Here is a 27,905-nt window from a genome sequence, read left to right on the forward strand (position 1 = left end):
CATTTTTTAACATACACTATCACACTTTAAGAATGATTATAAAAGAAAGTTCCAAATGTTGGAAGGTTAAAATGTTTACCACAAGGGTGCCTTTTTCAAAACTTAGAACCATCTGCTTCAACAAATCAACAAGAAGCATAACTTATTCACTTTCAACAAGATACACAGTCCCCTCCGGAAATAACTAGTCAAAACATTTGTGTGGAGTTTACTGCTGTATGCATGTGAGACCTCGACATTAAGGGAACAAGTCTCACTTTCAAATTTCCACCAGGAATTTTTCAATCATTAACACTAGAAATCGAGAGCCATTTCATTATTACTATAAGGGTGACATCAGGAGTTGGTGCCTTATTACCTATGTTTTATATCAAAATGGTTGTTTTTGGTATATTATAGATCTGGTGCAAATACACCAACTATTTCTCTTCATTAATCTCTAAAACCATAATATTATCAAAGAAAAATCAGCCATAGACATACCTATTGCCTATTTCCTTGCTTGAATTTAAATTGGCTTTGTTGCAACAGTAATTCTGTGATTTGTTACGCAATACTTAACATGTACCTCAAACTAAGGACATTCAACAGCACATAAACGAAATTTTTTTACTCATATCTACATTATTAAAGCAAACTTCTACTCCCTCTATTCTGGTACTTTCTTCTCAGTCACAAGAGGAGCAAAATGTCTTTCAGATGCATTGGTTTTATGTTCTAAAGCGTAATTCACAACATCAAGTTTAATGTAATACTGTATGAAAATCTTTCCTCTTATACTCACATAAGGCTTTTGTCATTTAAACTCCTTTTGGAACACTAAATATTATTTTGATATTATCGAAATTTGCATTAGAAGCAACCATTTTCCGAGTCTATGAAACTCATACTACTTCAGGTTGAATGCCTGTGGACTCAGAGTTTATGGGGAGAGATAAAATGTATGCATGCATAAGAAAAGGAGCAACATCACTATTAGCCCAACGCATACAAGTTTTGCAGCAGTTCTACATGTGAGATGTAATTAAACATGCTATATCGTATTTATTTACCATATGGGATTTTTTCAGAAAGTAATCACAATGAAATATTAAAACTATTCCTTTCTTCTCAAAACAGTAATACCATCAAAATTAGCAATAAGGACAACCAATATTCAAGGCCTGATGAAGGAAAATGTACTTATTTTACTGGTGAATTGGCTAGCACTCGTTGGCCAAGTTATATGCAGTGCAAAAGAGCATCTGATGGCCCGTAAAATGCAGCAATTTCTTTTTCCTTTTGTATTAATTATCTCCATAATAAGCAGTAATAAGCTTACTTTAGCTAATTAATCATAATAACTAAATCTATCCATATCTGAAGGAGTACCCATGCAGTAAATTACATTATATGTTGAGATCAAACTTCATGTAATATCTAGATGCATATAACTTTGAATTAATAAGAGTAAATGTGCATGGGTAATAACATCTCATTCTCTTTTACGCACTCATTTGTAATCATATGCCACTTGCTATGTGCATTATGCCAAAACATTAAAATGAATTTAGAAGTTTTCAAGCTTATCTGCATTAGAATTAGCAGAACTACTGAACATACTGTGTTTACTACTCCAAATTTTTACGAATTCGTGATGAAATTGAACAAATTTGAAGAAAATTACAGTCTGCCATCACAACACATTGCCATAGCTTAGATGAAGCACCTAAGCAACCCACCAAACTACAGCTAGGAGTAAATTTACTCAATAGGATCCAAGAAAAATTTGTCCTTTTTAATAATCCCAACACAATCAGAATAGTCCGTTTCAATCTCTCAACTATCCAAGTCATGAACTTAATTTTTTGATTTTTTTCTTTTAGTTATCAATCAATATCCACCACACATTATTGTTTACAGATGAATAAAATGAACTAAATAATTAATTGTACAAGGCATGTCACCTATTACATTGAAAGTAAATTAACTTTTTATTTCTTAGTCTTCAGATATTGTTATTATATTTAAAACTGGTAGCCCAATGGCTAAGGTAGGTTTTGGATGGATACCGCCAATATAATGGCATCATACATTTCTTAGCTTCTCCTATTAAAACAACATGACCTCAGGCATTACAATAAGTTCCTCTTCAATTCTGCATACTTCCTTTTTCCCTTCATTCCATTCAAATAGCCTATCCTACTCCTGCCTCACCCATCAAAAAGGTTCTCCCCTTAATCAGTCTTTAACATACAATTGTCATTCAATAAGCTATGCTTCCATCTTTCCTGCCACTTTATTAAACATGGCCATATACCCACAAATGATGAACATCATACAGGACTTCTATTTGAAGTGTGTTTCTCCAAAATGATTGACCAAATCTGGAATATGGTTTTGAGTGATCGATGAATCAAAAATTCACAAAATAGTAGAGGCCACAGACATGACAAGGTACAGTGTTTTCAATTTTTCTCTGAAAATTGGGAAACCTTGGTACAATGGGTACTGCATTTGTTCTCAGTAAAGAATAAATGCAATCTTGTAGTTGACTCAGAGGTTGGTTTGGTACTTTTCCATCACAATCCTGACGAGTTTTGGCAGAGATACAATTTTGGATGGACAAAATATGGATGCACCACACACTTTGAGGTCTGTTCAAAAAGTATCGTGAATTTTCTATTTTTGCAGGTTAGGTACATTTGATTTGTGATTTTTTTTGTGACATTATGTCGGTACTTATATCTCTCACCTATGCCGAAAAGTTCGGTCATTTTGAATGATCTGTTGATTGTTGACAGCTGTTTTGCTTGGACGTGTTTTGGCTTATCTTTGAGTTTTGCCTGTTCCAAAAAATTGATCAAAGCATCTGTATCAAATTTTGTGTGAAAAATGAAATTAAGTGCACGAATGCCTTCCGAATGTTGACTATGACATAAGGAGAAACTACCTTGGATCGAAGCAATATTTATTGGTGGTACACAATGTTCTCAGAGGGCCGAGATGATGTGAATTATGAAGAGCGTGCCGGATGCCCGATCACTTCAACAGCAGACGAAAACATTGATGAAGTGAAGAAAATGGTATTGGCCAATCGTCAAATCACCGTTAGAGAAGTTGCTGAGGGCCTAAACATATCGATTGGCTGGTGTCATTTGATTTTTAACAATTGTTTGGGCATGACACAGGTCGCCGTGAAATTCGTACCAAAATTGCTCAATTTCGACCAAAAACAGCAACGCCATGAAAACATTACTAATGAGGTGTTGGACTCAGCCTGCCACGATCCAAATTTGCTCCAGGGGATCATAACTGGCGAAGAATCACAGGTTTATGGTTATAACAAGAAAATTAAGCTCAATCATCCCAATGGAAGCTGCAGCACGAGCCAAGACCAAAAAAAGCATGCCAAGTTCGGTCGAATGTGCAAGTTTTGCTTACTGTTTTCTTTGATTGCAGGGCGTGGTGCATCATGAATTCTTGCCACAGGGTAGAACAGTAAATAAGGAATATTACCTGCAAATTATGTGCAATTTGCACAAGGCAATCCACCGCAAACGCCCGGATTTGTGGAAAAACAAAAAATTGGCTTTTGCACCATGACAAGGCCCCTGCTAACACATCGCTACTTGTGCGCGAATATTTTGGCCAAAAACAACACACCAATGATGTTGCAACCACCATATTCCCCAGATCTGGCCCCCAGTGACTTTTTCTTGCTCCCTAACCTGAAGAGGCCCAGGAAAGGAGGACGCTATGCAACCATTGAGGGGATAAAGACTGTATCGAAGAAAGAGCTGAACAAGATCACAAAAAATGATTTTTTGAAGTGCTTCGAGGATTAGAAAAAACGTTGGCACATGTGTATAATATCTAATGGGGATTACTTTGAAGGGGACAAAATAGATATTTATGAATAATTATATAATTTTTGAAAAATCACAAAAGTTGCAATACCTTTTGAACAGACCTCTTATACTCCAAAGACAAGGAACAGTCAAAACAGTGGGTTTCTTAAGAAGATCCGGCTCAACAGAAGGCAAATATAGTGAAATCTGCTGGCATGGTAATAGTCATGGTTTTTTGGGTCGAAAAGAAAACAGTTAAAAGGGTTGGCAAGAGAGTGAATGATACATGATATAAATCCCAACATCTGGAACGAGGTCTGGTACATCAAAAGAAAGAGACTAAGAATATCAAAAGAATCCTACCATAACTGTTTCCAGGAAGAGCAAAAAATGTGTGAATGGTTCATCTATGTAGGAAGGGAGATTTTGACAAATGTATGGGCTACTTTGTCTCAGTTATTTCTAGGCAGGGATGGATCCAGGTTTTGTTCCGATCCCAGAATTGGATTCTGTATTTTGGATCCTGAATCTCATTTTTTTTATCCTATAAGTCTTGGTGTAAATACACTAAAAATGTCAAGTTTAAAAGGTGATAAAGTGATCAGATTAACATGAAGCTAAGCCTTGACCACTTTGGCAAAAATATTATTTAAAAATTAAAGATTTAAATCTATCAATTATTAATGCATGTTATTTGTAATTTCGAATAAATAGTAATCTCTCATTTTTATAGAATTATTTCTCTTCTTGCACTACATGCAGCAATTTCTTAACTACTGAACTTTAAAATTCAAACTTTAAGATCCACATCCAATTCAAAGTAGCCTTTGGCACAGATTTCGGTGAGAGTACAATGTAAATACATTACCATGGATATTTGGATCCAAATAATCCAATCTAAATATCACTAGTTATTTTTAAAAGTTATAAAAAATTGTTCCCAAACTTGTTGAAGTGCTACATAGATACAAGATTTGCATAAAAAGTCATCATTATTGGTCGTTCAATCCCAAGAATGGTTGACTGCAGCCCTCCATCCCACCCTATATGATGCTAATCAGCTTACTTCCTGGTATTTTTGGCAATTTACTTTCTTCTTTACCTGTCAAATTTATTCATCCCTTGGCCTTCCTCATTTTCCTTCTATTATATTCTTACTGCATCCATTGTGCCTCAGGGTGTGGTCAATCCATCTGGTTCTTCTTTTCTTTATGGTGTTCCATACGGTCTTTTTTCCATCTATTCTTCTGTATACTTCTTTTTATTTTATCCGTCCATTTGATCATAAGCTTCTACAGCACCAGGTTTCGAATGCTCCAAGTCTTTTCTTGTCTACTTTTCCGATGGTCCATTATTCTGATCCATAGAGTGCCACACTCCATACAAATGTTTTCACCTTTTGCTTCCTCATCTGTAGTTCTATCTTCTTTGAAAACAGCAACTATCTTCTCTTCAGATGCATAAAAAGTATCCGTAACAATTTTTTTTTGATGTCTGCATGAAACACAATTCAGACTGCTGGTCAAGTGCGTGCATATCACAATTTGTCATGATAATGATAAGATCACAATACACACCAATATCACTCAAAATTTGGGATTGCAAAAGATCTGCACTAAAATCGTCCTGAAGGTCTTGACAGCCGACCAAAAGCAGAGTGGAGTGTCTGCTTCCGAAGACCTGCAACAGCATCAGGACAATTCCCCAACCCCCTTACAGTCCCGACTTGGCACTAGTCAACTGTTTCCTATTCCCAAAAGTGAAATCTTCCCTCCAAGGACACCACCATGGGACCCTAAGTGCCATCATAGAAGCTTGCTTGCATCCATACCCTTCAGGACCTTCCCGAATCTGCCAACCAAGGAGCCTTAGAGTTGTGGAAAAGTCGCTGGAAAAGGTGTGTTGATGCTAACGGGACGAACTTTGAAGAATTCCGAGGCATTAAAGCAATATCTTAAATAAATCTATTTCTCCAAAAATTTTCATGATACTTTTTATGCAAACCATGTATTACATTAGAGAGTAGATTCCAGGATGTAAAGGGGAATAAAAGAAACAAATAGCTCACCACCAGCCCCACCAATTGCAGCTTCTGCCGCAATTTGTGCCTGCTTCTTTTGCTGAGATCGGAGATATCTTGTCGGCACTGGCTTGTTTCCTTTCACCTTGTCAAATTCAGCTTCAAGTTCTGAGATCTTTTGATTGAGATGGAAAAAATATTGATATTAATACATCAATGGATGAAATTCAACCAATTGACTTTATTGTAAGACCCTCCAGATATAGTCATTTAGAAATTTCCATGGCCAAATCCAACACTTGAATAAATTAGATGCTCCATAAACGTGGCATATTCTAAAAATGTTTGCTAAGAATTATACACAATCTGAAAGATCCAAAAATCGATCATGTTCCAGTAATTCATAAAACATCATTAACTGCAAATATTGAACTCTAGGATTTAATATTACAGACTCCAAAATGAACACTTTCAGGAAAAAAGGTAAATACACAAAAGGTAGTTATTTTCATTTTTCTTTGTCACATCACTCAAATAATAGAAAGAAAAAAGATTAAATTAGCCAATTGCTTAGATTACAAACAATATTTTATTGCATTTTCAATGATTAAATGTACAAATGTTTATTATGCCCACACTGTACAATTGTAAACATACAACTAAATGTTTATCACTCTTTTAAATTTAAAATTTAAACTTTAAATTAAATGTAAAAGCAAACATTTTCCCAAAAAATACTAAGTCTGATTTTTCCACACTCACATGAAATACTTATCAATTATTAGAGAAAATCTAAGCTACATAGAAACTTAATGTAAGAGTTATTTTAACCAGTTATTAACCCAAATGATGGTATGATAGGTGAGAGAAGAGCTCACCAAATACTATGCCCACAAATAAGGGTAAAGGAATTCATTCCTTTCTATGTACCTACCTGTGACTGCCCAGGAATATCCATAAAATCATACAGCTTGGGTCAGGCTGAAAATTCTCAAAGGCATCCCTGGCAATCAAACCCAGGCCCTCCATTCAGTAGCCCAGCACTCTACCCACTTGACAACGACTACCTACTAATACTGAGACAGCAGTCCATGATATTTTACTCATGAATTTCTAAGCTCAATTCCAAGAGCACATGCATTTTCTATAATATCAATTAAAAAAGCAACAAAATGTGACAATCTTATTATACTTAATTTAAACATTATGCATGGCTAGCTTATTTCTGCTGCTTAGCTCAATATCATTTTAATGAATTGTTGAAAAACCTTTGCAAACCATGATTAAACAAAACATTCCTTTGAGTGTTTGCGGTAATCCATTGCAATGTACATGTATTTCTCGAATAATTTCGGAAACTCACGGTTAAAAAGTCTCACATAACTTCGGTTTCAATGAATCAGCATCATGATGATGATGCTAACACATTAAAACCCAGCGACCATTTAAGAGCAATGATGGTTTGTAAAACAATCGGAACCCGAATAGCATGAAGGAAGTGTGCAACTATAGAAGTGAAAAAAGTATGCATGAGAATTTCTGGACTCAAGAGTAACTGTGCTACAAAAGAATTGGATAGTGGGCCGTATCAATAGGGGCTGTACCAATTAAGACAGCATAAAAATAACAATCAAAATGCAAGACAAAAATGTAAGATATAGTTTTGATATGAATGCTAAAACAATTCCACTGTGTAACTTTTCTAGCCTAAGAATTGATGTTTTGATTCAAAATCAATTATATCAAGCAGTGAATATTGCTTAAAATTTTTAATGACAAATTATGATTACAGAGGGAGAAAGGGAATAAAGAGCATGCAGTTTTAGTTAGTTAAGTAAAATAAAAACCAGAAGATTCAATTGAGTTTCAGCAGCAGAATATGACTGGATGAGCTAGCGAAGTAATGTGGCATGGTTCAGAAGGTGGTGGATGGGGTTGGGTTAGCAATATGCAAAAATACCTAGGGTGCAAGAGGCAGGGCATTAAAAAAGACAGGTAGGTCCACCAAACTCTTTACACCCACATTTTAGCCATGTTATCTTTCACGGTGAAAAAACCTGTCTCCACTTAAGAAACTTTTTAACTAAAGGAAATTGTACATTGACTATTAATAGTACGAGGAAGGTTTATACAATCCTCTTAGAGCTGGGGAACCCCTCCATGATGACATTACACACTGCTTGAAGTATCCGAATGGTGGAAACCAGAGAAAATTCCCTTCTTCAACTATTATCATATCTCCGACATGAAAATATATTCCTCTTCCCCAAAATTGCATCATCTCTTCCAAATTTACAGTCAAACTGAATTTACCTGTATTGGTTTCAGTGATGAAAGTTGAGGCTTCAGAGCATCTCCTATCCACCTGTATATCTCAATGGCAAGAGCTTTACCCTCTTCTCTGACAGCCTTGTCACGGTCTTCTAAGAGAACTGCAATCTTTTTCACCAAAGGTTTTACTGTGATCACCTTAGAACCAAACTCCCTGAAAATTGGGGAATAACCAATACAATAATGGTACAGAGGCACAAACTAAATTAAATCCAAATGCATACACTAAAATATACTATGTCAATTAAATTTGGACCATTGCCAGAGTAAAAGGCACACAAAAAAATAGTTCCCTTTGCGACAGTAACCATTTACCACCACAGAACAAGGAAATTGACAAAATTATATGGAATCTGGTTCATAAAGGGATACCTACATTCCTTAATTGCCATGAGACGGAGCACAATATAACTAGCATATGAATGCATTTAGCAGTTTTAGATTCCTTGATGACAGAAATTATTTCAGCTAACACCATGACAAACAACAGATGAGCATAAACACCAAACTTTGACTCAGAAATCAAATTTATTTCATGTTTCAGTTGAAATGTAAAGATTGTAATCGCAATGCAGGAAAATTAATATTTTTATTCTAATTTATTGATTTAAACTACATATACCACAGACAAATAATAAATAAGACGGGATGATCAACACCACCTAATGAAGACCAGTTGGTTAGATCAACAGAAGAGGTACAATTCAGAGGCCTAAAGAGTAGGTTGCATACATTACTTCCTAGTTTCAATGGTTGAATGATTCAAGACTTCTCAGAAGTTACTACATGCAGTTATCATAGAATGTACACTGATTAAAGATACATACTGAATGGTCTATAAGAACTGCAAAATACTACTGAAGCACATCTACATTAGAAAACACATTGTGCCCACAACTACTGTTTATTCAGCTCGCCAAGCTTTCTATCCCTACAATTTGTTCAAAGTATCAATTCTTTCCATCTTTCATTGTCGGTTTACCATAATATCCTAGCATAGCCATCAACATTCATTAACAACATCCTCACATCAACCATCTTGGAATAACCTCCAATAGCTTCCTTCCATAGAGCACACACACACTAAAATCAATGTTTAATTAATCTCTTCTTATGTTTGCATTTAAAAGAGTCCCAACCCTTAATTTTCATTTTTGTAAACACTTTTCTTATATGATTTTTTAAGATACCCTTGACTTACTCACATAAGGTCATTTTCTTTTAAAATAACACACAATTCTTCTTATGACTCTACTACTTTGACCATTTGGAAAGAAACACTGCCTAGATAGAAAAACCTGCTCTAATTTTTGTCTACCTATTTTAATATTTAAATTAGCCTTCCTCCTCCAAGAGAATCATGGCTTTCTTTACAATGAACTTCATCCAATACCTATCACACAGACTTTCCAATGTATTCAGCAATGATTGCAAGCCCTTGGCTGACTAAAGCTTCAACCTACCCACACCTAAATGATTTTATGAATTCCCAACTGACTTTCATTTTTATATCCAGGTCTTCACATGCCTCTATTGCAATTTCCTCCACAAATATGTTGATTAGGATGAGTGATAATGGACACCCCTGTCTAACCCCTCTTCCTAACACTACCCATTCCAACTCTGCATCCACCATTTGCACCAGAGCAGCCCGAGATATGTACAGGTTGTGGATAAGTTACCTATCCCTTCATCTGCTGCTATCTTCTGTCATACAATCACTGGCTCTACCCAATTTACTCTTTTAAACACCTCAAAATCTACAAAACATACAAATACATCCTGACTGCACTTTATGTCTGTACTGACTGGCAGTAATTGCACTGACCATTTTCTGTATGTACTTGACTATTTTTTCCTAGTTCTTGCTTCACTAGAGTTCCCCTTCAATGTTTATTCCTCTGCAACTATGACTCCATCTTCCTCACAAACCTTCCATTTCATCTGACATATTTTTAAGATAACACAGGTAAATATATTTACAAATATCCTAATGGGGTAATGCATCCTGCTCTAGTCTATGGAAAACAAATAGAAGGTCTTTGCCTTTAAAACAAGTTGAGGCTATTTCTTGACAGTATTATTTCAGTTTCAGAAAAACAACCCCTATATGAATAAGTATGTTGCAGCACATTTTATTATATTTTGTTGATGTTCCTTCCCCAAAGAATAATGATCACTAAGTATGTATATTACATATTTCCATTTAGCCTATACCCCTGATGCATCAATGAAAGCATGTTATGCTAGTAATCCAATTATTTACTCTCCAATAGGGGGTTTGATTTCAAGAGTCGATCGGTAAGTTGCACTATTTCAGGCACACTTTTGACAACATTCACAGTCACTAACACACTATTTCATTTCCACTTATAAAAATTCACAAACCTTTAATAGCGAAACATCTCATTTTCATTTTTTGATTGCATAAAATTTTAAAAACGCCTCAGTGTTATTCAACGCTTGATTCTTAACTATCACAGCAGTACAACTCTTTTTATAATTGTGTAGACATGGCCAAATATGGCACTAAAGGGCAATTGGTTTTCCGTGTTTTGGGTATATTGTATAGCCGATGGACTTCAAAAGTGGACAATCTATCAAATGTACATATAGGCGAAATTAAAGCAAGTTTTATCTCATGGCCTCAATTTGGGAAAGAATGTGCCCTTTGGTTTATTCAAAGCCAATGGCACTCTGGTTCGCCTCAACTACAAAAAAGCAATTTTCGAGCGCAGATTTCAACATGTTAATGAAGTTAGGGAGGGAAATCCGGCAACACGGAGGTTACTGTAGGCTACACAATAACAATTTCCTTGCCATTCAGTTCACTTCACCCAGAACTGATGGTAAGCAGAACTAGATAAACGCGGAATGCCTGACATTAGCTCATCTAAGAGTTTAAATCATGTATTTCATGAATATATTACCAATTTGTGCACTAGGCAAGAACTCTCCATAACAACCAAAGTGCATACATAGCTTGCCAAAACCTAAAAATAGCCTAAGGTTATATAAAGTTCCATAAACAGTTGTTTTATATGAGTTGTATAAACAGTATTTTTATGGGCCTGGTATGATAAGCAATTAAATTACTAACTTCAATGCAAGGGTTGAAGCTCCAACGCAGGCGGCCACTACTTTGGGATTTTTCTGATCCATTCCTTTAACCAATTCATCAAGAACTTGTTCTGTCTTCTCGATTTCAATGTACATCAAAGTTATTTTTACTGCCAGGTCTTTAGTTTTCATTTTCGGTGCTCCAATGCACTTCGCAACGATCCCAGACATTACTTCGCCGACGGTTCTGTAATGGTCAAATCACAAAGATTTTTAAAATAAACACAACGTTGAAAAACCATTCTTTATGTTACAATTTACACAAAGACACTCACTTCCCTGCTGCTGCACAGTTCTCCACATATGCCAGTACAGCTTCCAAACCTTTTTCTTGAGCAGCTGCATGACTGTCCACCACGAATTTCTTAAGCAATCCTAAATACTTGTTCCATTCCGGAGATTTTTCATCGTCTATTTGCTGAAACGTCTTCACTGCTTCTTCGTAACCATGTATTCGAGCCTTCCATAGCTGAAAGAGATTATTTTCATATCATTACTTGCAATATCTCCGAAAATATTAAACACAGAAGTCACACGATAACCTATTTATAAAACTCACTTTGTGTACACATCTCTCTTCTACAGGTAATTTAATGAATTCCTTGTCATCCTCCATTGTCACGATAAAAAGTGATCAAAATCTGTAACGATATGTAACCAAGACCTTGCATTAAAAATAAAAAAAACTAACAGTCGCATATTCAGGAAAGAGAACACAAAATTAGACATTTCATAATTCTATACAAATTAATGAGGTCGTTAGCCGTCCTAAATCGAATCATGTAGAGCAAACAATGTACAAAATAGAACTTTGACATGTGTATCGGTAATTACAACGTCATGTTTTTTATGCCCACACCTGAAATTTGGAATGATTCCTCTTGATTAAAATATATGCATTTCAAACTCACAAAACTGCTAAATTGTGCACTCTAAGCAAACATACGTTACACCGAACTTGAAAAGTAATACTGCTAAAAATGTTCACGTACAGCAGAATCCATTCACCACAAAGACAGACATCTTTCATTCTAACGAATAGATTTTCAAACACTACCTTAATTGTAACGGGATCTGCCATTGGCCAACTGTTTACGTGAAAATCCCCCAAGAGTAATCATAGCGGGAAAATAGCACTGAAATGTAGCCAATATAAAAATTATTATGAGCCTAAAAACAATTATTTTGGATACAATTTGACCGACAACAATCAATATGTATGAGTTAGATCAAAAGAAGACTCCATAAACTATATTACACTCAACTGATTTGAGGTATTATGAATGCTTCATAAAATTTGGAAATTTGCACCCACCACTCTGTATGGTGCTATGAGAATACGTTTGAAATATGTGCCCATGGATGCACTGCTGTATGTAAATCTTTAACAATAAGTCATATCAATTGGAAAAAATAACCCAAAAAAAAGTTATCTGATATAACTAAAGCCAGTAATTTTCCCGTATACTTTGAAATACAATTATCCCATGCACCAGCTTACACAGCTTAACTGCCAGTAGTAAAATTCCAGGTATGCCTGCACTGTTTTCCTGTTCTTATGCAATCATCACATTCTTGTGATGACTCAAATGAGTCGTTATCACGATCATACAGACGCCCTAAAGCTGTCAAATGTTTACCCGGAAGAACACAAAAGTGTCAGAATATAGCAGGTGAAGTTATTTTTCTCAGGCCTGTTACATAAGGTTGTTCTATTTCAATGATGAATAGTTCATGAAAATAAACTGTTAGTAGTGTTTCATTGTGATATCATTGAAACCAGCTCCCAATATGCTTTAATTTCATTAATAATTATTCTATAGTTTTATGAAAAGGAAAGGTATTCCTCAGTTTTATAAATGCTCATGAGAAAGTATATCGTTGTCCTGTATCAGGCGTAAAAATGTTCAGCATCATCATATGGTTTCCTAGGTACTTGCAATAGCCTGGCAAGGCGTTATCAGTGGCTTGTTGACGTGAACTTATCGATAATTGTGACCTGATATATCCTGACCTCTCGACGTCAGAGTTTAGAAATCTGATCCCGTTTTATTTGATTATTGCATTGCTCATTGAAGCTCAAGACAGTGCTGCTAAACTGCATTATCAGAGAGGAAAGACTACTAAGTGAACTCCCTTTTGCCACCGTAAGCTTTAATCGGGTTATTTGGTTTTGTGCATTATTTTTTATGAATTTGAATTAACAGGATGTCATTACTTTTTAGATTATGGCGATTATACGACTCTACAGAAAACCAGGACTTAGTCCTGGAGCAACTGAAATTAAATTAAAAAAACTAAAGAACATATCTGCTGACTTAGTTTGTGTTAAAACTGAACTGTGTTTCAATGTTGAAATCACTACTTCTTTAACAAGGAATGATATAAAAAAATTGCAGTGGATTTTAGCATCTCCCTTCCATCTAGAAGATCTCTCATCCCAGCCTCACTTGAGTACGGCTGCAAATTGCTTTCTCGTCGAGATTGGTCCGAGGTAAGTGTTATTCATTTTCTTCTAGTTCTACATTAGGCTGTATACTCATTCAGTAAACATACAGTAGTATCATCTTAGTATTCAAACCAGTTGTTACTGTAGACAGGCTAGATAAGTCTTGTGAGCCTCAATGTGCGTTTTAAATTCGTTCATTGCCATGTAGACGCCGCGGTAGGAGACCATGGCTTTCCCCCGATCAACATGGGTTCTCATAAAGGTTTATTACTCAGAAAATAGCGCTGCTAGGGTTTTGCATGCCCACAAACAACAATAAAACCCTTCCGATAGCTGGTAACCTGACTTTCAGGGCTACCAAACCTCCTGTAGGTACATAATTCATGCATCAAAATATCTCATTTTAATATTCTTCCGCCCTTAAATTCCACTCCTGTCAACTTCTTATTCAAATGATAGATTGCACCTTTCAGGGGTGTAGGTGGTAGCTTTATCAATATCCATTATAAGTACTGTGGTTTGGTATTGTGGCTGCTGGGGTTTTGAGGTTGTCCATTTAGCTATGTAAAATCCAGGAATAAAAGATAAGAAGAATTGAAGAAAACCCAGTTATTATGAAGAACTGAATTTTTATCTTTAAAATAATATTTTCGTTGTTTCAATGGCATTCACAGACTCAGTTCTGAACTTGTTCTGCCAAAAGCGTGATTACCCTGTTGTAGGTACTCAAATCAGTTGAGGGAACTGAATGAGCAAAGTCTTTCTTATGTAGACCACAAATTCATTTTTATAATTGCATATAGAGATACCCATATGGTTCATCATTAGTAAGCATAATACTCCACAGGATTCATTTGCTCAAATGACATAGCATAGAGGAATTGGTGACTTAAAACAAATGCAGTGGGTACATTTTTGGCTCTTAAAATGAGTCTGGGGGTAGCTGACATGCATCGTCCACTTTCTGGAAAAGCAATCGTCAGTGGCGAAATTTAAAGTTTTGCTTGGTCTCATTAGGGTTAAGGATCTGATCATTGGGATGGAATGGCTGGAATGAGAACTCTTATGTAAGAACTGAATGGCCATGAGGCTCAGTAAGGATTTTTCTGGCTGCACCTCTGCCAGTCATCTGGTCTTGCTCTAATCCCTTTCTATTTCTTTCATGCCCAATTACCACAACAGTCCTTGCTCCTTCATGCATCTTAGAGCCCCAAGCTTTGAATTTGAAATTTGAAAAAATGAAGACTCCAAGTATGGTTGCTTCATTTCATAGCTGTAGGTGTGATTGTCGATTTCTACCCCACTTGTGTATCCATGTTTGTTGCTGCTGGATCTGAAAACCCAGTGTGCATAGTATTCATGAGGTGGCTAGAAAATAAATACCAAATTTTATGCCATGAGATGTCTTGCAATAGGAAATGAGTTTTGTAATACTCTATGATGATTTCCTACCATTACTAAGGGCATAGGTCGTACATTTATTCTTTTGATGCAATATGGATGGCATTGATAGAATCAAGAGTTGCTAAGAAACATTTTGATAAGCCCTGATCTGCCAAAATAGCTAATGCTGAATTGGTGATGGCAAAATATATGTGGTTGATATTGGCTTTTTTAACCTCAAAGGTAGAAAGACGCAGCTGTATTGAGGTTTTATGACAACATTGTGGAATGCTAGGATGAAATCCTTCATTTTGGGACAGTCAGCATGGGCTTTGATCAAAGTCTTCCGCCCAGATTTTTTTTGATTTGGGTTATTCAATCTTAGTTTGAGGTATTGCTGGAATTTCTACATAGAAAGATCAAGTTCAAATTGAGTTAATGCGCTGCCTTTGATGCATGGAAAGGACTGCCCCTGAATCAGCAAACTTACTATATACTATTTCAGAAGACATTAAGAGGAGGCTCATACTGTGGAATCAACTACATGTAGCAAAACTATTCTGTTTTAAAGACACACTTAAAATCCATGTCATGTAATATTAGGTTAGACACTTTGGTGAAAAAATATTTCAGTTGGAATAATCCTATTGAACACACTATCCCTATTATTATAATAGGCATCTCCAGGATTCTTAAACTATAAGTTTTGCCGATGAGATTAGTAAAAATGCATGTGATTAATGGTGGGGGGAATGGGTAGTCAACTGAAATACGAGTATGTCCGTCGATCGAAAGGAGCCGAGACTGGGCCACCAAGAGGAAATTTGGGGAAAATGGGGCGTTTGCTACCAGTAGAAGTTCTCTTGCGAATAAGTGGCTTAAAAGTCAAATTTGAATCCCTCTCTATTCAGCCATCAGTACACACAAAGTACGTGCCCAGAGGAACCAGTCGGCTCGCATCACGACGGGCGATAGCCAGCCACGCGTGCCAAAGGGATTAAGGCCATGTTAAGAAGCGAGGCTTTTTTCAGGACGAGTCATGACGTCAATCATTTGCTTCTGAATTGCAAAATAAACCCTCTGTACTGCTTTTGTGACGCTGCTGGCGGTTGTCTGCGGCGCACCATAGACTGTTGCGTGATGCTAGCTTGAACACATATACTTAGCAAAGTCCGATTTCCCTGTTAGCACTTGTTTAGTAACGAGTAAAAGGTACAAGTGGCATAGGTTTCCAATGTACGCCAGTCTGGCGAATTTCTGTTTTATTCGCACATTAGAGTCAGGATAGAGTAAATTACGCGATGTTACTATTTTACGTTATGCGGGGATAAAGTTTGAAATTAGGAAAGAATACGCAAAAAGTTATGGTACTCTGTGTGCGTTTACTGGTATGGCATTTTGGGGTTGAGGCAAGCTGGCTGCGCGTTTCATCTATGATGCATAACTCGTTGTTTAGATTGGGATTTTTGAGGCAAAGTTACATGGGGGTACACCAATAAATTAGGTAATCAAAGGCATCGTCCAGGAAAAAGCTGGACCCCATTCCATAAATCCGGTTATTTTCCCATACACCCGCATGTGAATGGGTGGAAGGAGAAAATTTTGGGCATTTCATTTGGTCATTATGCTATGTACCCAGTTTAACTTCGAAAATATAATTAACGTGTGATTAAAAGAAATCCCATTTATCCATAGCATATTTTTCTCATATTACTTTTTTAAATTAACAATTTTGAAAAATTATTAAACACTTTCTTTGATAAATTTGGTAAGATATTAATGATTTAATCATAGTCTTTAAAAAAGAAATTGTAGTGTGGGTGCCATTTGCCAGTTTCAGGGTCTACAAAGAAGCCATTCAGCTCATGACTTTTGCTAAACACAATGCCCCTTCCTATCCCTTGTTTAAAAAATTGGATATGTTGATAGTGCCATGTATGTATATTTTTCATGTAATAGTACATAGGAAAAGAAAAATACCTGATAATGTTAAAAATTGTGATATTCAAATACATTCTACAATGCAGGATGATCAGCTTTACGTTTTATATGTATGCACAAGAAATGCAGGTGCTGGTCCAAATTTTGAGCTTTCAACTTTACAATAAACTCCTAGCTGAGCTTAAGACTCAAAAAAGTGTGACTGCATTTAAAGCCACTCTGCTTAGGTTCTTGAAATTAAAAATAATTTATTCAATTGCTAAGTTTTTAATAATGCCTGATATGTTGGGTGTCTTGTATCCATGATATGTATTTTGTTACATTACCCTGACGTGTCTAATATTAGGTGTAACATATGTAACACCTTGATCGCTGGACAAATGAAGTGTATTGTTATTATTAACAGGTACTGGTACAGTGGGTGTAGTGTGGTTGAGAAATGGCAATCATACTGCAAAATAAGTATGATTACATGTCTACAATATGGAGCCACGAAATGCCCTCCCCACATCCTTGCCTATCCCCAAGTGGTAGTAGCAGTGTTAGCCCCTAATTGTCATTCTGTCTGGTACTCTTTGAGTTTTTCACAACACTGCAATATTTTTGGAATCTATTCTCAACTATTGTTCATTAGAATATTGCTATCATATGTTACAATTTTCATACATTTACTGACCACTTTTTTCATTTCATCTTGACATTTTGTGCATTTTTAGTTAAAGTTTAGTTGTATTAGTTTTAGTTTGATTTAAGTTGTTCCTTCGTCTAATTTGGCTCCAAAATCCCTTTTTCTAATATCTCCTTCCCATACAAAGCTAATTGTTTCCCTCAAGCCATTAAAAGTAAATGATAAGCATTTTTATTTCAGGCTAAATTTTTCAACGGCCTTCTCAAGTAATGCTGTATCAATTTGTCATTCTGTTGGCCTTACACAAGTGTCACGCCTTGAAGCTTCAACAAGATTTTTGTTGGAATGGACCAACCCTGGACCCATGCTTGGGCCAGAGCTCCAAGAAAAAGTATGTTTACATCTGTATTTTTCCATTTTAAACCACTCAACAATGTAATCTAGAAAGCCCAAACACCAGAAAAACAGATAAAAATAGGGTAAGAATTTCGATGGTTTGCATTAGAAATGAAAACCTGATACCTACCATATATTTTTCAGGGATCAGGTGATTATAAAATGTATTGATTCTGCTTGCAGTAATACTTCTTATGTAAGAATATAAAGTGTTAATTAACTGTTTAAGAGAAGATTTATAGGACATGTTTATTGTTCAGTCGTTAAATCAGGCCATGAAGGTCTAAGTGAGCTTCAAGTAGTGAATCAACATGTACTGTGTAATTCAGTATTCTCTTTATTTCCTCAAAAGTGTGCTGTTAAATTAAGTAGTGGCATGGTCTATTTTATAACCTTGTTTGTCCTATTAGTATGTCTCTCACCTCATTTTCTCTTTGAGAATTTTAATCCCAAGTAGGAACTTGGCCCCTTTTGGAATTAATGGAATTTTTGTATCTATACTCTTGTAATCATTAGAAATTTTGTCTGGCCATTACCTTCGGAAGTTTATTGAATTAAAATAACAAACAGTCTAATGAGCCCATTCCACAACTGAAGCTCTACTAATTTACTAGCTTATGGTTATAATTATTACCACTATAATTCAGATTTTAAAAAGTTTCTAGGGCAGGTGATGCATACACTATTTATAGCAGCAAATATACATGAAAGTCATTCTTTGGGTACCGGATGACTTATCACATTTGAATCCTTTCCAGCTCGTGTCTGCTCTCCATGACCGAATGACACAGTGCCGCTATATGAATCCCATTGAGTCATTTAACCTTGGAATAGTACCACAGCCATGGTTTGAGGTGGACATAATGGGGAAAGGTAGAAAAGCTTTAGAGGAAGTTAATGCAAATTTAGGTGAGTATCACTGATGAAAATGGTATATATTTAGCTTTGAATAAGCCATGTTGTAATTCACATAATATTGTTACATTTTAGGTTTGGCCTTTGATGATTGGGATTTGAATTTTTATACAAACATGTTTAAGGACAAACTGAAAAGAAATCCCACAAGTGTTGAATGCTTTGATCTGGCTCAGTCAAACAGTGAGCACAGTCGACATTGGTTCTTCAAAGTGAGTGTAAATTCAGTTTTACATAATTTCATAGTATTGATATGATCTACCTACATAATATTTGTGATGCAAAATGCAGTGTTATATCCATCCATAATGATGAAAAAATTTATTATCCAGGGAAAAATGATAATTGACGGTAAAGAGCAAGAAGAATCACTTATTGACATGATAATAAACACTCAAAAGAACACAAATCCCAACAACGTTATCAAATTCAGTGATAATAGCAGGTAAGAATGGTATCATTTTTCGGTTTTTGCTGTTCAAAGATGTATTTCTATCATCTAAAGAAACAAATTGAATCGTTGTTATAAAATTATTTGATTTTTTTGTAGTTGGAGTTGAATCAAAGATGCTAAACACCAATGAAAATCCTTGTGAGATCAGTCTTCACATTTTAGCAAAAAATAATAGTTGGTTCATTTTTTTAGCGACTGGCTTGTTATTTATTTAAAATTTGATTTTTTTCTAAATATTTTCACCTTTTTATGAATTCTAATTGTTGTTTTTAGATGCATATCAGTTCTGCCCTGATTTCCAAACTAATACTCTACAAAAGTACAATGCATGTACATTGCTCATCTCATTTTGGCTCCATTGCATATTTTAGTTTATATGAGTGCACGGAGTAGTTCCTCGGCTAAAACAACTGGATTAGCCTTGTGGGTAGTATGCCTACCTGCTAACCCAACATGTTCTGCTTGTGTTCCACCTTGAGTTGGGCTGTAATAAACTGGATTAACAAAATCAACACTTTTTCTAATCTACGTCATGAAAACAGAGACACCATAATGCCTTTCGCTGGGCTAAATATTAAGGAAACTCAAATCAAGCATCTATTAAATAATATAAAAAATTGAACCAAAAACATTGGGTACTTACTATCCTTAGAAATTTTATGGAACTCTGAGCAGTTGAAATCCCTTATGTTGTTTTGTGATTGAATTAAACTTAGTAAGGTCTGCTGAAACTGTTTTATTCTCTGACCCATGGTTTTCACTTACAGAGAAGTAATTTTTAGGATCACTGAAGCAGGGATTGGGAAATCAATATATAGGTGCCTAGTGACAGATGGAGTTGAGAGGGAGCTTCCACTTTAGGCCAGGGTTTTATTTTTGATCCACCTTTGTCAAAAGTATGAGTGAAGGGGATGAGAAGTTCCTATATCCATGAAATGTTTAATTTGGAGAAAGATTTCATAGCTGCAGGACACCAATCAAGAGAAAGGAAATATGTAGTATGACATCCATGGTTCATAAATGACAAAGAACTTTCAGTAGCTGCAAATAAATTAAGCCCCCTTCCCTTTGTAATATTTTAAGATCTTCATTTGATGCTTTTAGGGATTCACAGTACTTAGGAAGAAATACAGACAGTGTAGATGCTTATATAGTGTTAAACTTTAAATATTACACCATGGTAAATCAATAGTTAGACCCAGCAGCAGTTTGTATGGCACTTTCATGAACACACTGGATATCCTACTCCTATTTTTGGTCAATTAAGTTTACATTCTAGTTTTTTTTAATATTATTTTCTCTTTCCTTGCATAATCCCCCTAAATTACAGTTAATATATCACACTCAAGAACGCTTAATCCTGAGTACGACCATGAACAACTGAACTTTGAAGTTAAATACTACAGTATCAGAAGTTTCATTCTGGAATTCCTTGAAACATAGCTTTGATTGAACACCTTGCATGATGAATATGTATTTCCTTATGCCAATGAAATTAAGGTGGAAAATATTTATGCAATATTTTTTACAAAAAAGGTTTTGTTGTATTATTTAATCAAGCTTCATTATAATTCTTCAAATTTGAAAACCTTTTAGCACCATTGAAGTCATGAAATGTTTCTGATACCAGGTTGATTGTATATCTGCTGAAGTTACATGATGGGTGATGTTTTATAAAATGGAACATAAACATTTTCTTTGCTGCTGCCTCATTTCTGTCTCCAACTTATATTTCCAAAAAGCTAGAAAATGGTTTTGAGATGGATGTAACCCTCACATTCTGTTTGTTTTGATTTGTGGATTCTTTGACGTTTCATTTTTTCATTCTTCTCCACACAACAATTTAAAAGTCTATAAAATATGATTATCCTCTTGCCTCAGTGGCCAAGTTTCCAGATATTCAAAATGTATTAATTAATGAATTTAAAAAAAACGAGAGGTGTTCAGTGGTAGTAGTAGTTGTTATAGGGGTGGCTAATAGCTAAGGTCATTTGTACCATTTTGGGTAATTTGATAGAGGTAAGATTTTCAGGAAATAGGGATTGAAGAGATACCTAGCATTGGCAATAGCTTACTTTTTTCAAAGGGCACAAAAGGTTATTTATGGGCAATTCACCTGATCCCAAAGCCTTCACATTTACTTAGAAGACCTTCATGGTCCACAGTATCAAATGCAGGTGGAAGATCATTGAGTACACCAACAGAGTATTCCTTCTAGCCCCAAGAAGTCATTATCCAATCTAAATGCATCTCTTTTAAGTTTTTTTCTTGGTGCTCATATTGCATGATTTATATATTGCTGATCTGAGTTCCATATCAAATATTTTCTCCTTTTAGTTGAACATTGCCTTATTTGTATTTTCAATGTTGTCTATTGTAATACTTCATACTTTTTATTTATTTGCATTCAGTAAATAAAATAGCTATTCTTAAAGCTTCTTCTATAATTTTCTTGTACTTAAACCAAAAATTGTTCAGCATGATTTGTATATTTTCCGTCATCACTTATTACTTTTAGCACATACTTATAGATATGTGAGTGCAAATGGATGTGTGAAACATATCTTTCAAACTGGAATTATGGAATTTATTGTTCATGGAAAACTGTGAAATTCAGGTACTCAATTGGGAAATCTGATTATTATTAGGAAAAGCAATTTTACTAATTATTAGTAGTAAATTTGTTTGATCTATAGTTATCCATTGTAAATAAAAAGTTTAGTTTACTGTTCTCCCATTACAGAAAAATTAATTTGAAATTTACTGGACAAAGTTCTCTTTCACCATTATTATTGTTATCTTGAGTAAACTTATTAATGTTGGTGGGATGAATATGATTCAGCTTGCCATTTACATATTCTTAGCCAATCAAATGACTGATGCCACATTTTGTGCATCATATTATAGAACATAACCATTGAAAATAGAACATTTAATACAGCAAATGTGTAATTTATTTTGGAAATTTTGTGGATACCATGTGCATGTTTGTGTGCAATGACTGAAAAGCTTTGTTATAGTTGCATTAATTGTGTTTTGTTTGTACAATTAGATAAACATGGCGTATCACTTAGTCTGTAGAAGTATGGAATTTTTTTCGGCCTCTCTAACTGAATGATATTTTTGTATGTTCCAAAGCCATATATTAGCTCAAATAAAATATCTTCCTTCTCTCCTAGTGCTATTGAAGGATTTGAGGTGAAAATGTTGCGCCCAAGTAAAGCAGGGATGCCTTGCGTCTTTCAGGAAAAAATTCTTAAGGAGCACCTTATATTCACTGCAGAGACTCATAATTTTCCCACAGGGGTTGCACCATTCAGGTGAGTCACAGAAACATTGTAAAACTACATTTCTTCTTTAAAAACTGTCATATGTTCTTTCTTTTAATTAAAAATGCCATATGCCTGCCTCAATGGGTAGTTTCTCTCAGCATATCAAGAATGCATATTCATTGTATTTTTGATACATTAGTCACATACATGCTCCATATAATTTTGCCCATACATTTTAGTTCTGACCTGAAGGAATTAATAGCACACATGTAGTCATTTTGTTTATTTTTACAATAAAATTTAGTGGGGCTACTACTGGAACTGGCGGGCGTATTCGAGATGTCCATGCTGTAGGTCGCGGTGGTCATTACATTGCTGGCACTGCTGGTTACAGCTTTGGGAATCTGCAGATACCTGGTATGTATTATGAAGTTCTGCAGTTCCAGAATTTATTTAGGTGATTTTGTTCAAAAACAATAAAACACGTGTGGTCAGGCCAAACCATGGTTGTATTATTAAACATTATTGTGCAATTTCTCTTTTCCCTCTATGATGAAGGAATTGCACGCAGTAAAGACTGAGATGTTCTCGTACATTGGTGATGTTGGCATTATCATGTGTTCATTTCGCTCTGCATTGAAGATGTTATATTTTCTCCAAAAAATGCCTCGTTAGTTATTAAAAAGTGTCCTTTAATCTGAATTCATATGAAAATTTTTGCACAAATGTTAGTCGTTGACTGCCTTTCAATGGGTGTTTTGTTTTTGTGTATACTGAAACATTTTCAATCCACCTTCACCTTACAAAATTGGTTTTCTTCATTGAACTTTACCAGGTTATGATTTACCTTGGGAGGACTCAAGCCTTGTCTATCCAAGTAACTTTGCACCCCCTCTTGAAGTGGCAATTGAAGCCAGCAATGGAGCTTCAGACTATGGAAACAAGTTTGGTGAGCCAGTGGTGTCTGGCTTCTCTAGATCATTTGGCATGGTCCTGCCTTCAGGAGAGAGAAGAGAATGGATCAAGCCAATAATGTTTAGTGGAGGAGTTGGTGCTTTAGATGCTACAATGGTGAATAAATTAGCACCAGAAGTAGGTAAGAGAGAAATTTTTATTTATTTTTTTCAATTTTTAGTTACCCTGTCAAAAATTGCAGCTGTAATATTTAGTAGGTTTCATCGAGATCCAGCTACCTAGATGTAGCAGGATCCAGCAAGAATTTAGTAATTATCTTCAAAATTTGCCAGGAAGTATGATCTACAGAATGAACTCAAGGTTGTAGTGGTTTCCAGCTGGATCTTGTGAGATGCAACGGAATTCTTCAAGAATCTAGTGGGATACTGGAAAAATTGAGAAGGATCGTGCTAAAGTTGGTGGATTATTTCCAGATCCATTTAGCTGTGGCAGGTTCCTGTTTTTAATTTTCCCAAATCACTCAAAATTTTCATCTAATTAACAATTGTTTCTTCAACAAGTATATTGTATGTGTAGATTATGCTAGTCTAGCTAAATCCTGCTAGTCCAGCTGGAAGTGGCCAATATCTAGCTAGAATTTTTACAGGGACATCCGCTACCACAGCATTTGATGCAAAATATTATTGAATGTGGACAGACGCCCTGTTAAAAATCCACTGAATAATTTTACTTTCAACATTTGAATTGATGTATACACATCAGAGGTGAATATCATAGTCATCAATTAAGATATAAAGTTATGCAATTCTGCTGGCAAGGTTTTCCTTTGCCTAATGAAATATTAGATGCCCCATAGCTGTGAAGCATATCATAAACATTTATTTTACAATAGTGACTGTTCAACATCTAAAGTTCAAATGTTGAGCATTTATTCACTTTCTAGAAGTCGCTTTATGAGAGTGCATACTCCATTCTTTTCACTTTTAAGGAGTTGTACAACTTAAAATTTTAAATCTTTCAAAAGGAGTATTCATGTGTACAGCTCAGAAGACTAGGAAATCTCTTATAATTATTATGAATTGTAATTATTATTTTATCATTATGGTAGATTTTGGATGGACACAGACTATATAACATCACACAGATACATGACTTTCTTTTCCTTTCCTAAAAAAACACTGCCTGACTTCCTGCACTACAATATACCCTACATCCCTTTATTCTATCCAATATACCTATCCTTTTCCTACCCCATGTGAACTCTTTTTAACATTGTCAACAAATATATCTGTTGGTAGCTCATGAGGTGTGTAGGACTCTTTCACCTTGCATTTCTAAGTGCATATATGAGCGGCGAAAATGGAAGAATATAAATACAGAATTAGGCAAAATAAAGTACAAAGAATTGAACAATAAATTGAGGCGGGCAACAAATAAAGCAAAAGAAGCATGGTGGAAGACGCAGTGCGAGGATATGGAGAGTCTCCAGAGGAAGGGTGAAATCGGTGCGCTGTACAGCAAAGTTAAATCGTTATTGGGAAGTAAGAAAGGAAGAGCTATGCTAACAGTTAGAGATAGGGCGAGTAAGGTAATAATTGACGCAGGAAAGATCCAAGAGAGATGGAAGGAGTATATAGAAGAACTGTATAGTAAAGAACTCAGACCAACAAAGTTAGACATTGAAAAAGAAAATGATGTCACGGAAGACAGCTTAGGTCCAGGCATACTAGACAATGAGATAGAAAGGGCATTAAGGGAGATGAAACTAAATAAGGCCGTGGGGGTAGATAACATTCCCGTGGAACTTTTAAAATGCTTAGGAAAATGTGGGAAGAAGAGGCTATATGGGCTGATCCGTAGTATTTATGAGGAGGGAATCTGGCCGGAAGACTTTGTGAGATCAGTTTTAGTTCCTATTCCGAAAAAGGTAAATGCCACATCATGTGAGGACTATAGGACAATTAGTTTGATATCCCACACAGCTAAAGTTGTTCTCAGGATCATAAACAAAAGGATAGAGAGTAGGGCAAATGATTACTTAGGGGATGATCAGTTTGGGTTTAGGAAGGGGAGAGGTACGCGTGATGCCATTGCAGTAATGAGATTATTAATCGAGGGGAATATAGAACACAACCAGGAGGTATTTGCCTGTTTCTTAGATTTCGAAAAAGCGTTTGATAGAGTGAATTGGGAAAAGCTAATGAGTATTCTGCATAAAATAGGAATAGATTGGAGGGAAAGGAGGCTAATCCGCAACCTGTACATGTCTCAGACTGCTCAGGTGCGGGTGGGAAACGGGGAGTCAGGATGGGCAGTGTTAGGAAGGGGTGTAAGGCAGGGTTGCCCATTATCACCGTTGCTGTTCAACCTGTATGCTGAGGAAATGATCAAAGAGGCATGGGAAGAACTCGAGGTAGGAATGAAAGTGGGTGGGGAATTCGTAAAATCAGTTATGTTTGCTGATGACCAAGCTTTAGTTTGTCAGTCAACCAAGGGCCTGCAAGCATTGCTGAGTGAATTGGAAATTCAGTGCGACAGGTATGGGATGAGAATCAATATTAATAAAACAAAGGTTATGCGATTTTCTAGAAAGAAAAAGGCCAAGCTTAACATTAAAATTGGAGGGCAAAAACTAGAGCAGGTAGAACAGTTTACGTATCTCGGTAGTGTTTTGGACCAACACGGTCAAAGTAGTAGGGACGTAAGGAGAAGAATTGCGCTAGGCAAAGAGGCTTCCACAAGGAGGAGGGAGTTGATGACAGGGACTTTAAGTAAGGATGTTAAGAAAAGACTCGTGAAAACTTTGATATGGAGCGTAGCTATGTACGGTGCGGAAACGTGGTCATTGAAGCAGGAGGATAGACGTAGATTGGAGGCTTTTGAAATATGGGTGTGGAGAAGAATGGAGAAGGTGAAATGGACAGAGAAGAAAACAAATGAGGAAGTAATTGGTATGGTGGGCGAAGAGAAGGGTTTGTTGGGAGCAATCCTATGGAGGCAGGAAAAGTGGATGAAGAGGGTGTTGACCGGCAGTGGGATGTTGAAGACTGTGATAGAGGGTAGAATGTTGGGCAAAAGAGGAAAGGGAAGGAACAGGATAGGGATGTTGGACGGGATGAAGGGAGGAAGAAAGTACGCAGAGATGAAGAGGGACCTGATATAGAGTAGGATGATGGATTTTGTGTTTTGTTAGGAGTAATAAAATATTTGTTTGGTAGTTGTGTCCATCCAAAAACCTACCTTAACCAGTAGATTACCTAAAAAAAATTCATATAGTTGGTGGTAGTGCTCCTAAGTGGCATAGTTTTAGTCAGGGAATAGCATGGAATCAATTGCTGTCTTTTTTATTCAACAACTTTTAAAATTTTTCACAGGAATGCAGTTAGTTAAGATTGGAGGACCTATTTATCGTATTGGCGTTGGAGGAGGCTCTGCAAGTTCTGTAGAGGTAATTTTTATCCCTTAGATCTACTTACTGTAGCACTAATGAATATGTAAATTTCTGTCAGCCTTATGATTTTGGTGTAGCAATCTATTGGGAAAAAATACAAGGTATCACAATCATGTGCCGAATTCATCAATTTTTTTATAAACTTTCACCAAATTTCACTAATCTCACAGACATTCACTTTGTCTCAGAATGTAACAGAGGAGGTAATTTTTTCCCATTGTCTATGAAAAACTAATAAACAATCAAGTTTAATGCATAGTATCAAAAAACTTCTGGCTAAGGGCAGCAAGAGGGAGTTTCTTTGTTGTTTCCATGGTTGACTCTTGCTGGATTTTATTTTTGCAGTTTTTTCTCAACTTCACCTATTACGCTTGAATGTAGTGTCTTTTTAAATACTTAAAAATGCATAAATACTTTTTATATTATGAAATTTTATATTGTGTGAATGAATCGCTGATAGTCCCTCAGCACTCCAAGCTTCAGAGCATCAAACTTTTGAAAAACAGAAAGTCTCACTTGCTGGGTAGCTGAAAATAGCTATATGTCTCCCTCCTCAGTTATTGGTTGCAGAATTCATTATTTATAAATGAAATACTGTTATCAGTGATAAAATTACTCCAAAAAATTTAGCAGGCAAAGCCTTTTCAGAATAAATAGAGCAAGGGGTGGTACATCTACATCAATACCCTGTGTGCCACCAGAAAGGTTTGTGGCAGGGGGTGTAGCACCAGGAGGAAAGGGTGAGGGGGTTAGTGTTTTTCAAATGAGTGGGGCAAGGTGAGGGGAATCTACAAAAAAAA

General features: G+C 35.8%; 2 protein-coding genes across 3 annotated transcripts in view; one reads left to right on the plus strand and one right to left on the minus strand.

Moving 5' to 3' along the window:
• Positions 1 to 12,312, minus strand: part of msps (msps cytoskeleton-associated protein 5) — a 73,169-nt gene extending 60,857 nt beyond the window's left edge. The window contains exons 1-6 of the mRNA XM_071597082.1: positions 12,161 to 12,312; positions 11,861 to 11,942; positions 11,577 to 11,770; positions 11,282 to 11,488; positions 8,164 to 8,335; positions 5,899 to 6,025 (exon numbers count right to left, since the gene is read on the minus strand). Coding sequence (XP_071453183.1) covers positions 5,899 to 6,025; positions 8,164 to 8,335; positions 11,282 to 11,488; positions 11,577 to 11,770; positions 11,861 to 11,917 — 757 coding nt within the window. The 5' untranslated portion in view covers positions 11,918 to 11,942; positions 12,161 to 12,312. The remainder of the gene's footprint in view (positions 1 to 5,898; positions 6,026 to 8,163; positions 8,336 to 11,281; positions 11,489 to 11,576; positions 11,771 to 11,860; positions 11,943 to 12,160) is intronic.
• Positions 12,313 to 13,005: 693 nt separating this feature from the next.
• Pfas (phosphoribosylformylglycinamidine synthase) overlaps positions 13,006 to 27,905 on the plus strand; it is a 30,500-nt gene continuing 15,600 nt past the window's right edge. Inside the window, exons 1-11 of one of the 2 annotated variants that reach the window (XM_071596315.1) lie at positions 13,006 to 13,141; positions 13,234 to 13,448; positions 13,527 to 13,795; positions 17,943 to 18,093; positions 18,857 to 19,007; positions 19,089 to 19,225; positions 19,346 to 19,458; positions 22,647 to 22,787; positions 23,044 to 23,156; positions 23,575 to 23,835; positions 27,029 to 27,102. In XM_071596315.1, coding sequence (XP_071452416.1) covers positions 13,530 to 13,795; positions 17,943 to 18,093; positions 18,857 to 19,007; positions 19,089 to 19,225; positions 19,346 to 19,458; positions 22,647 to 22,787; positions 23,044 to 23,156; positions 23,575 to 23,835; positions 27,029 to 27,102 — 1,407 coding nt within the window. In that variant the 5' untranslated portion in view covers positions 13,006 to 13,141; positions 13,234 to 13,448; positions 13,527 to 13,529. Of the gene's footprint in view, positions 13,449 to 13,526; positions 13,796 to 17,942; positions 18,094 to 18,856; positions 19,008 to 19,088; positions 19,226 to 19,345; positions 19,459 to 22,646; positions 22,788 to 23,043; positions 23,157 to 23,574; positions 23,836 to 27,028; positions 27,103 to 27,905 lie in introns of both variants that reach the window. The other variant, XM_071596314.1, reaches the window with a different exon arrangement.

The sequence above is a fragment of the Hetaerina americana genome, unplaced genomic scaffold (genome assembly GCF_022747635.1).
Source record: "Hetaerina americana unplaced genomic scaffold, ioHetAmer1.1.p SCAF_8, whole genome shotgun sequence".
Lineage (NCBI taxonomy): Eukaryota > Metazoa > Arthropoda > Insecta > Odonata > Calopterygidae > Hetaerina > Hetaerina americana.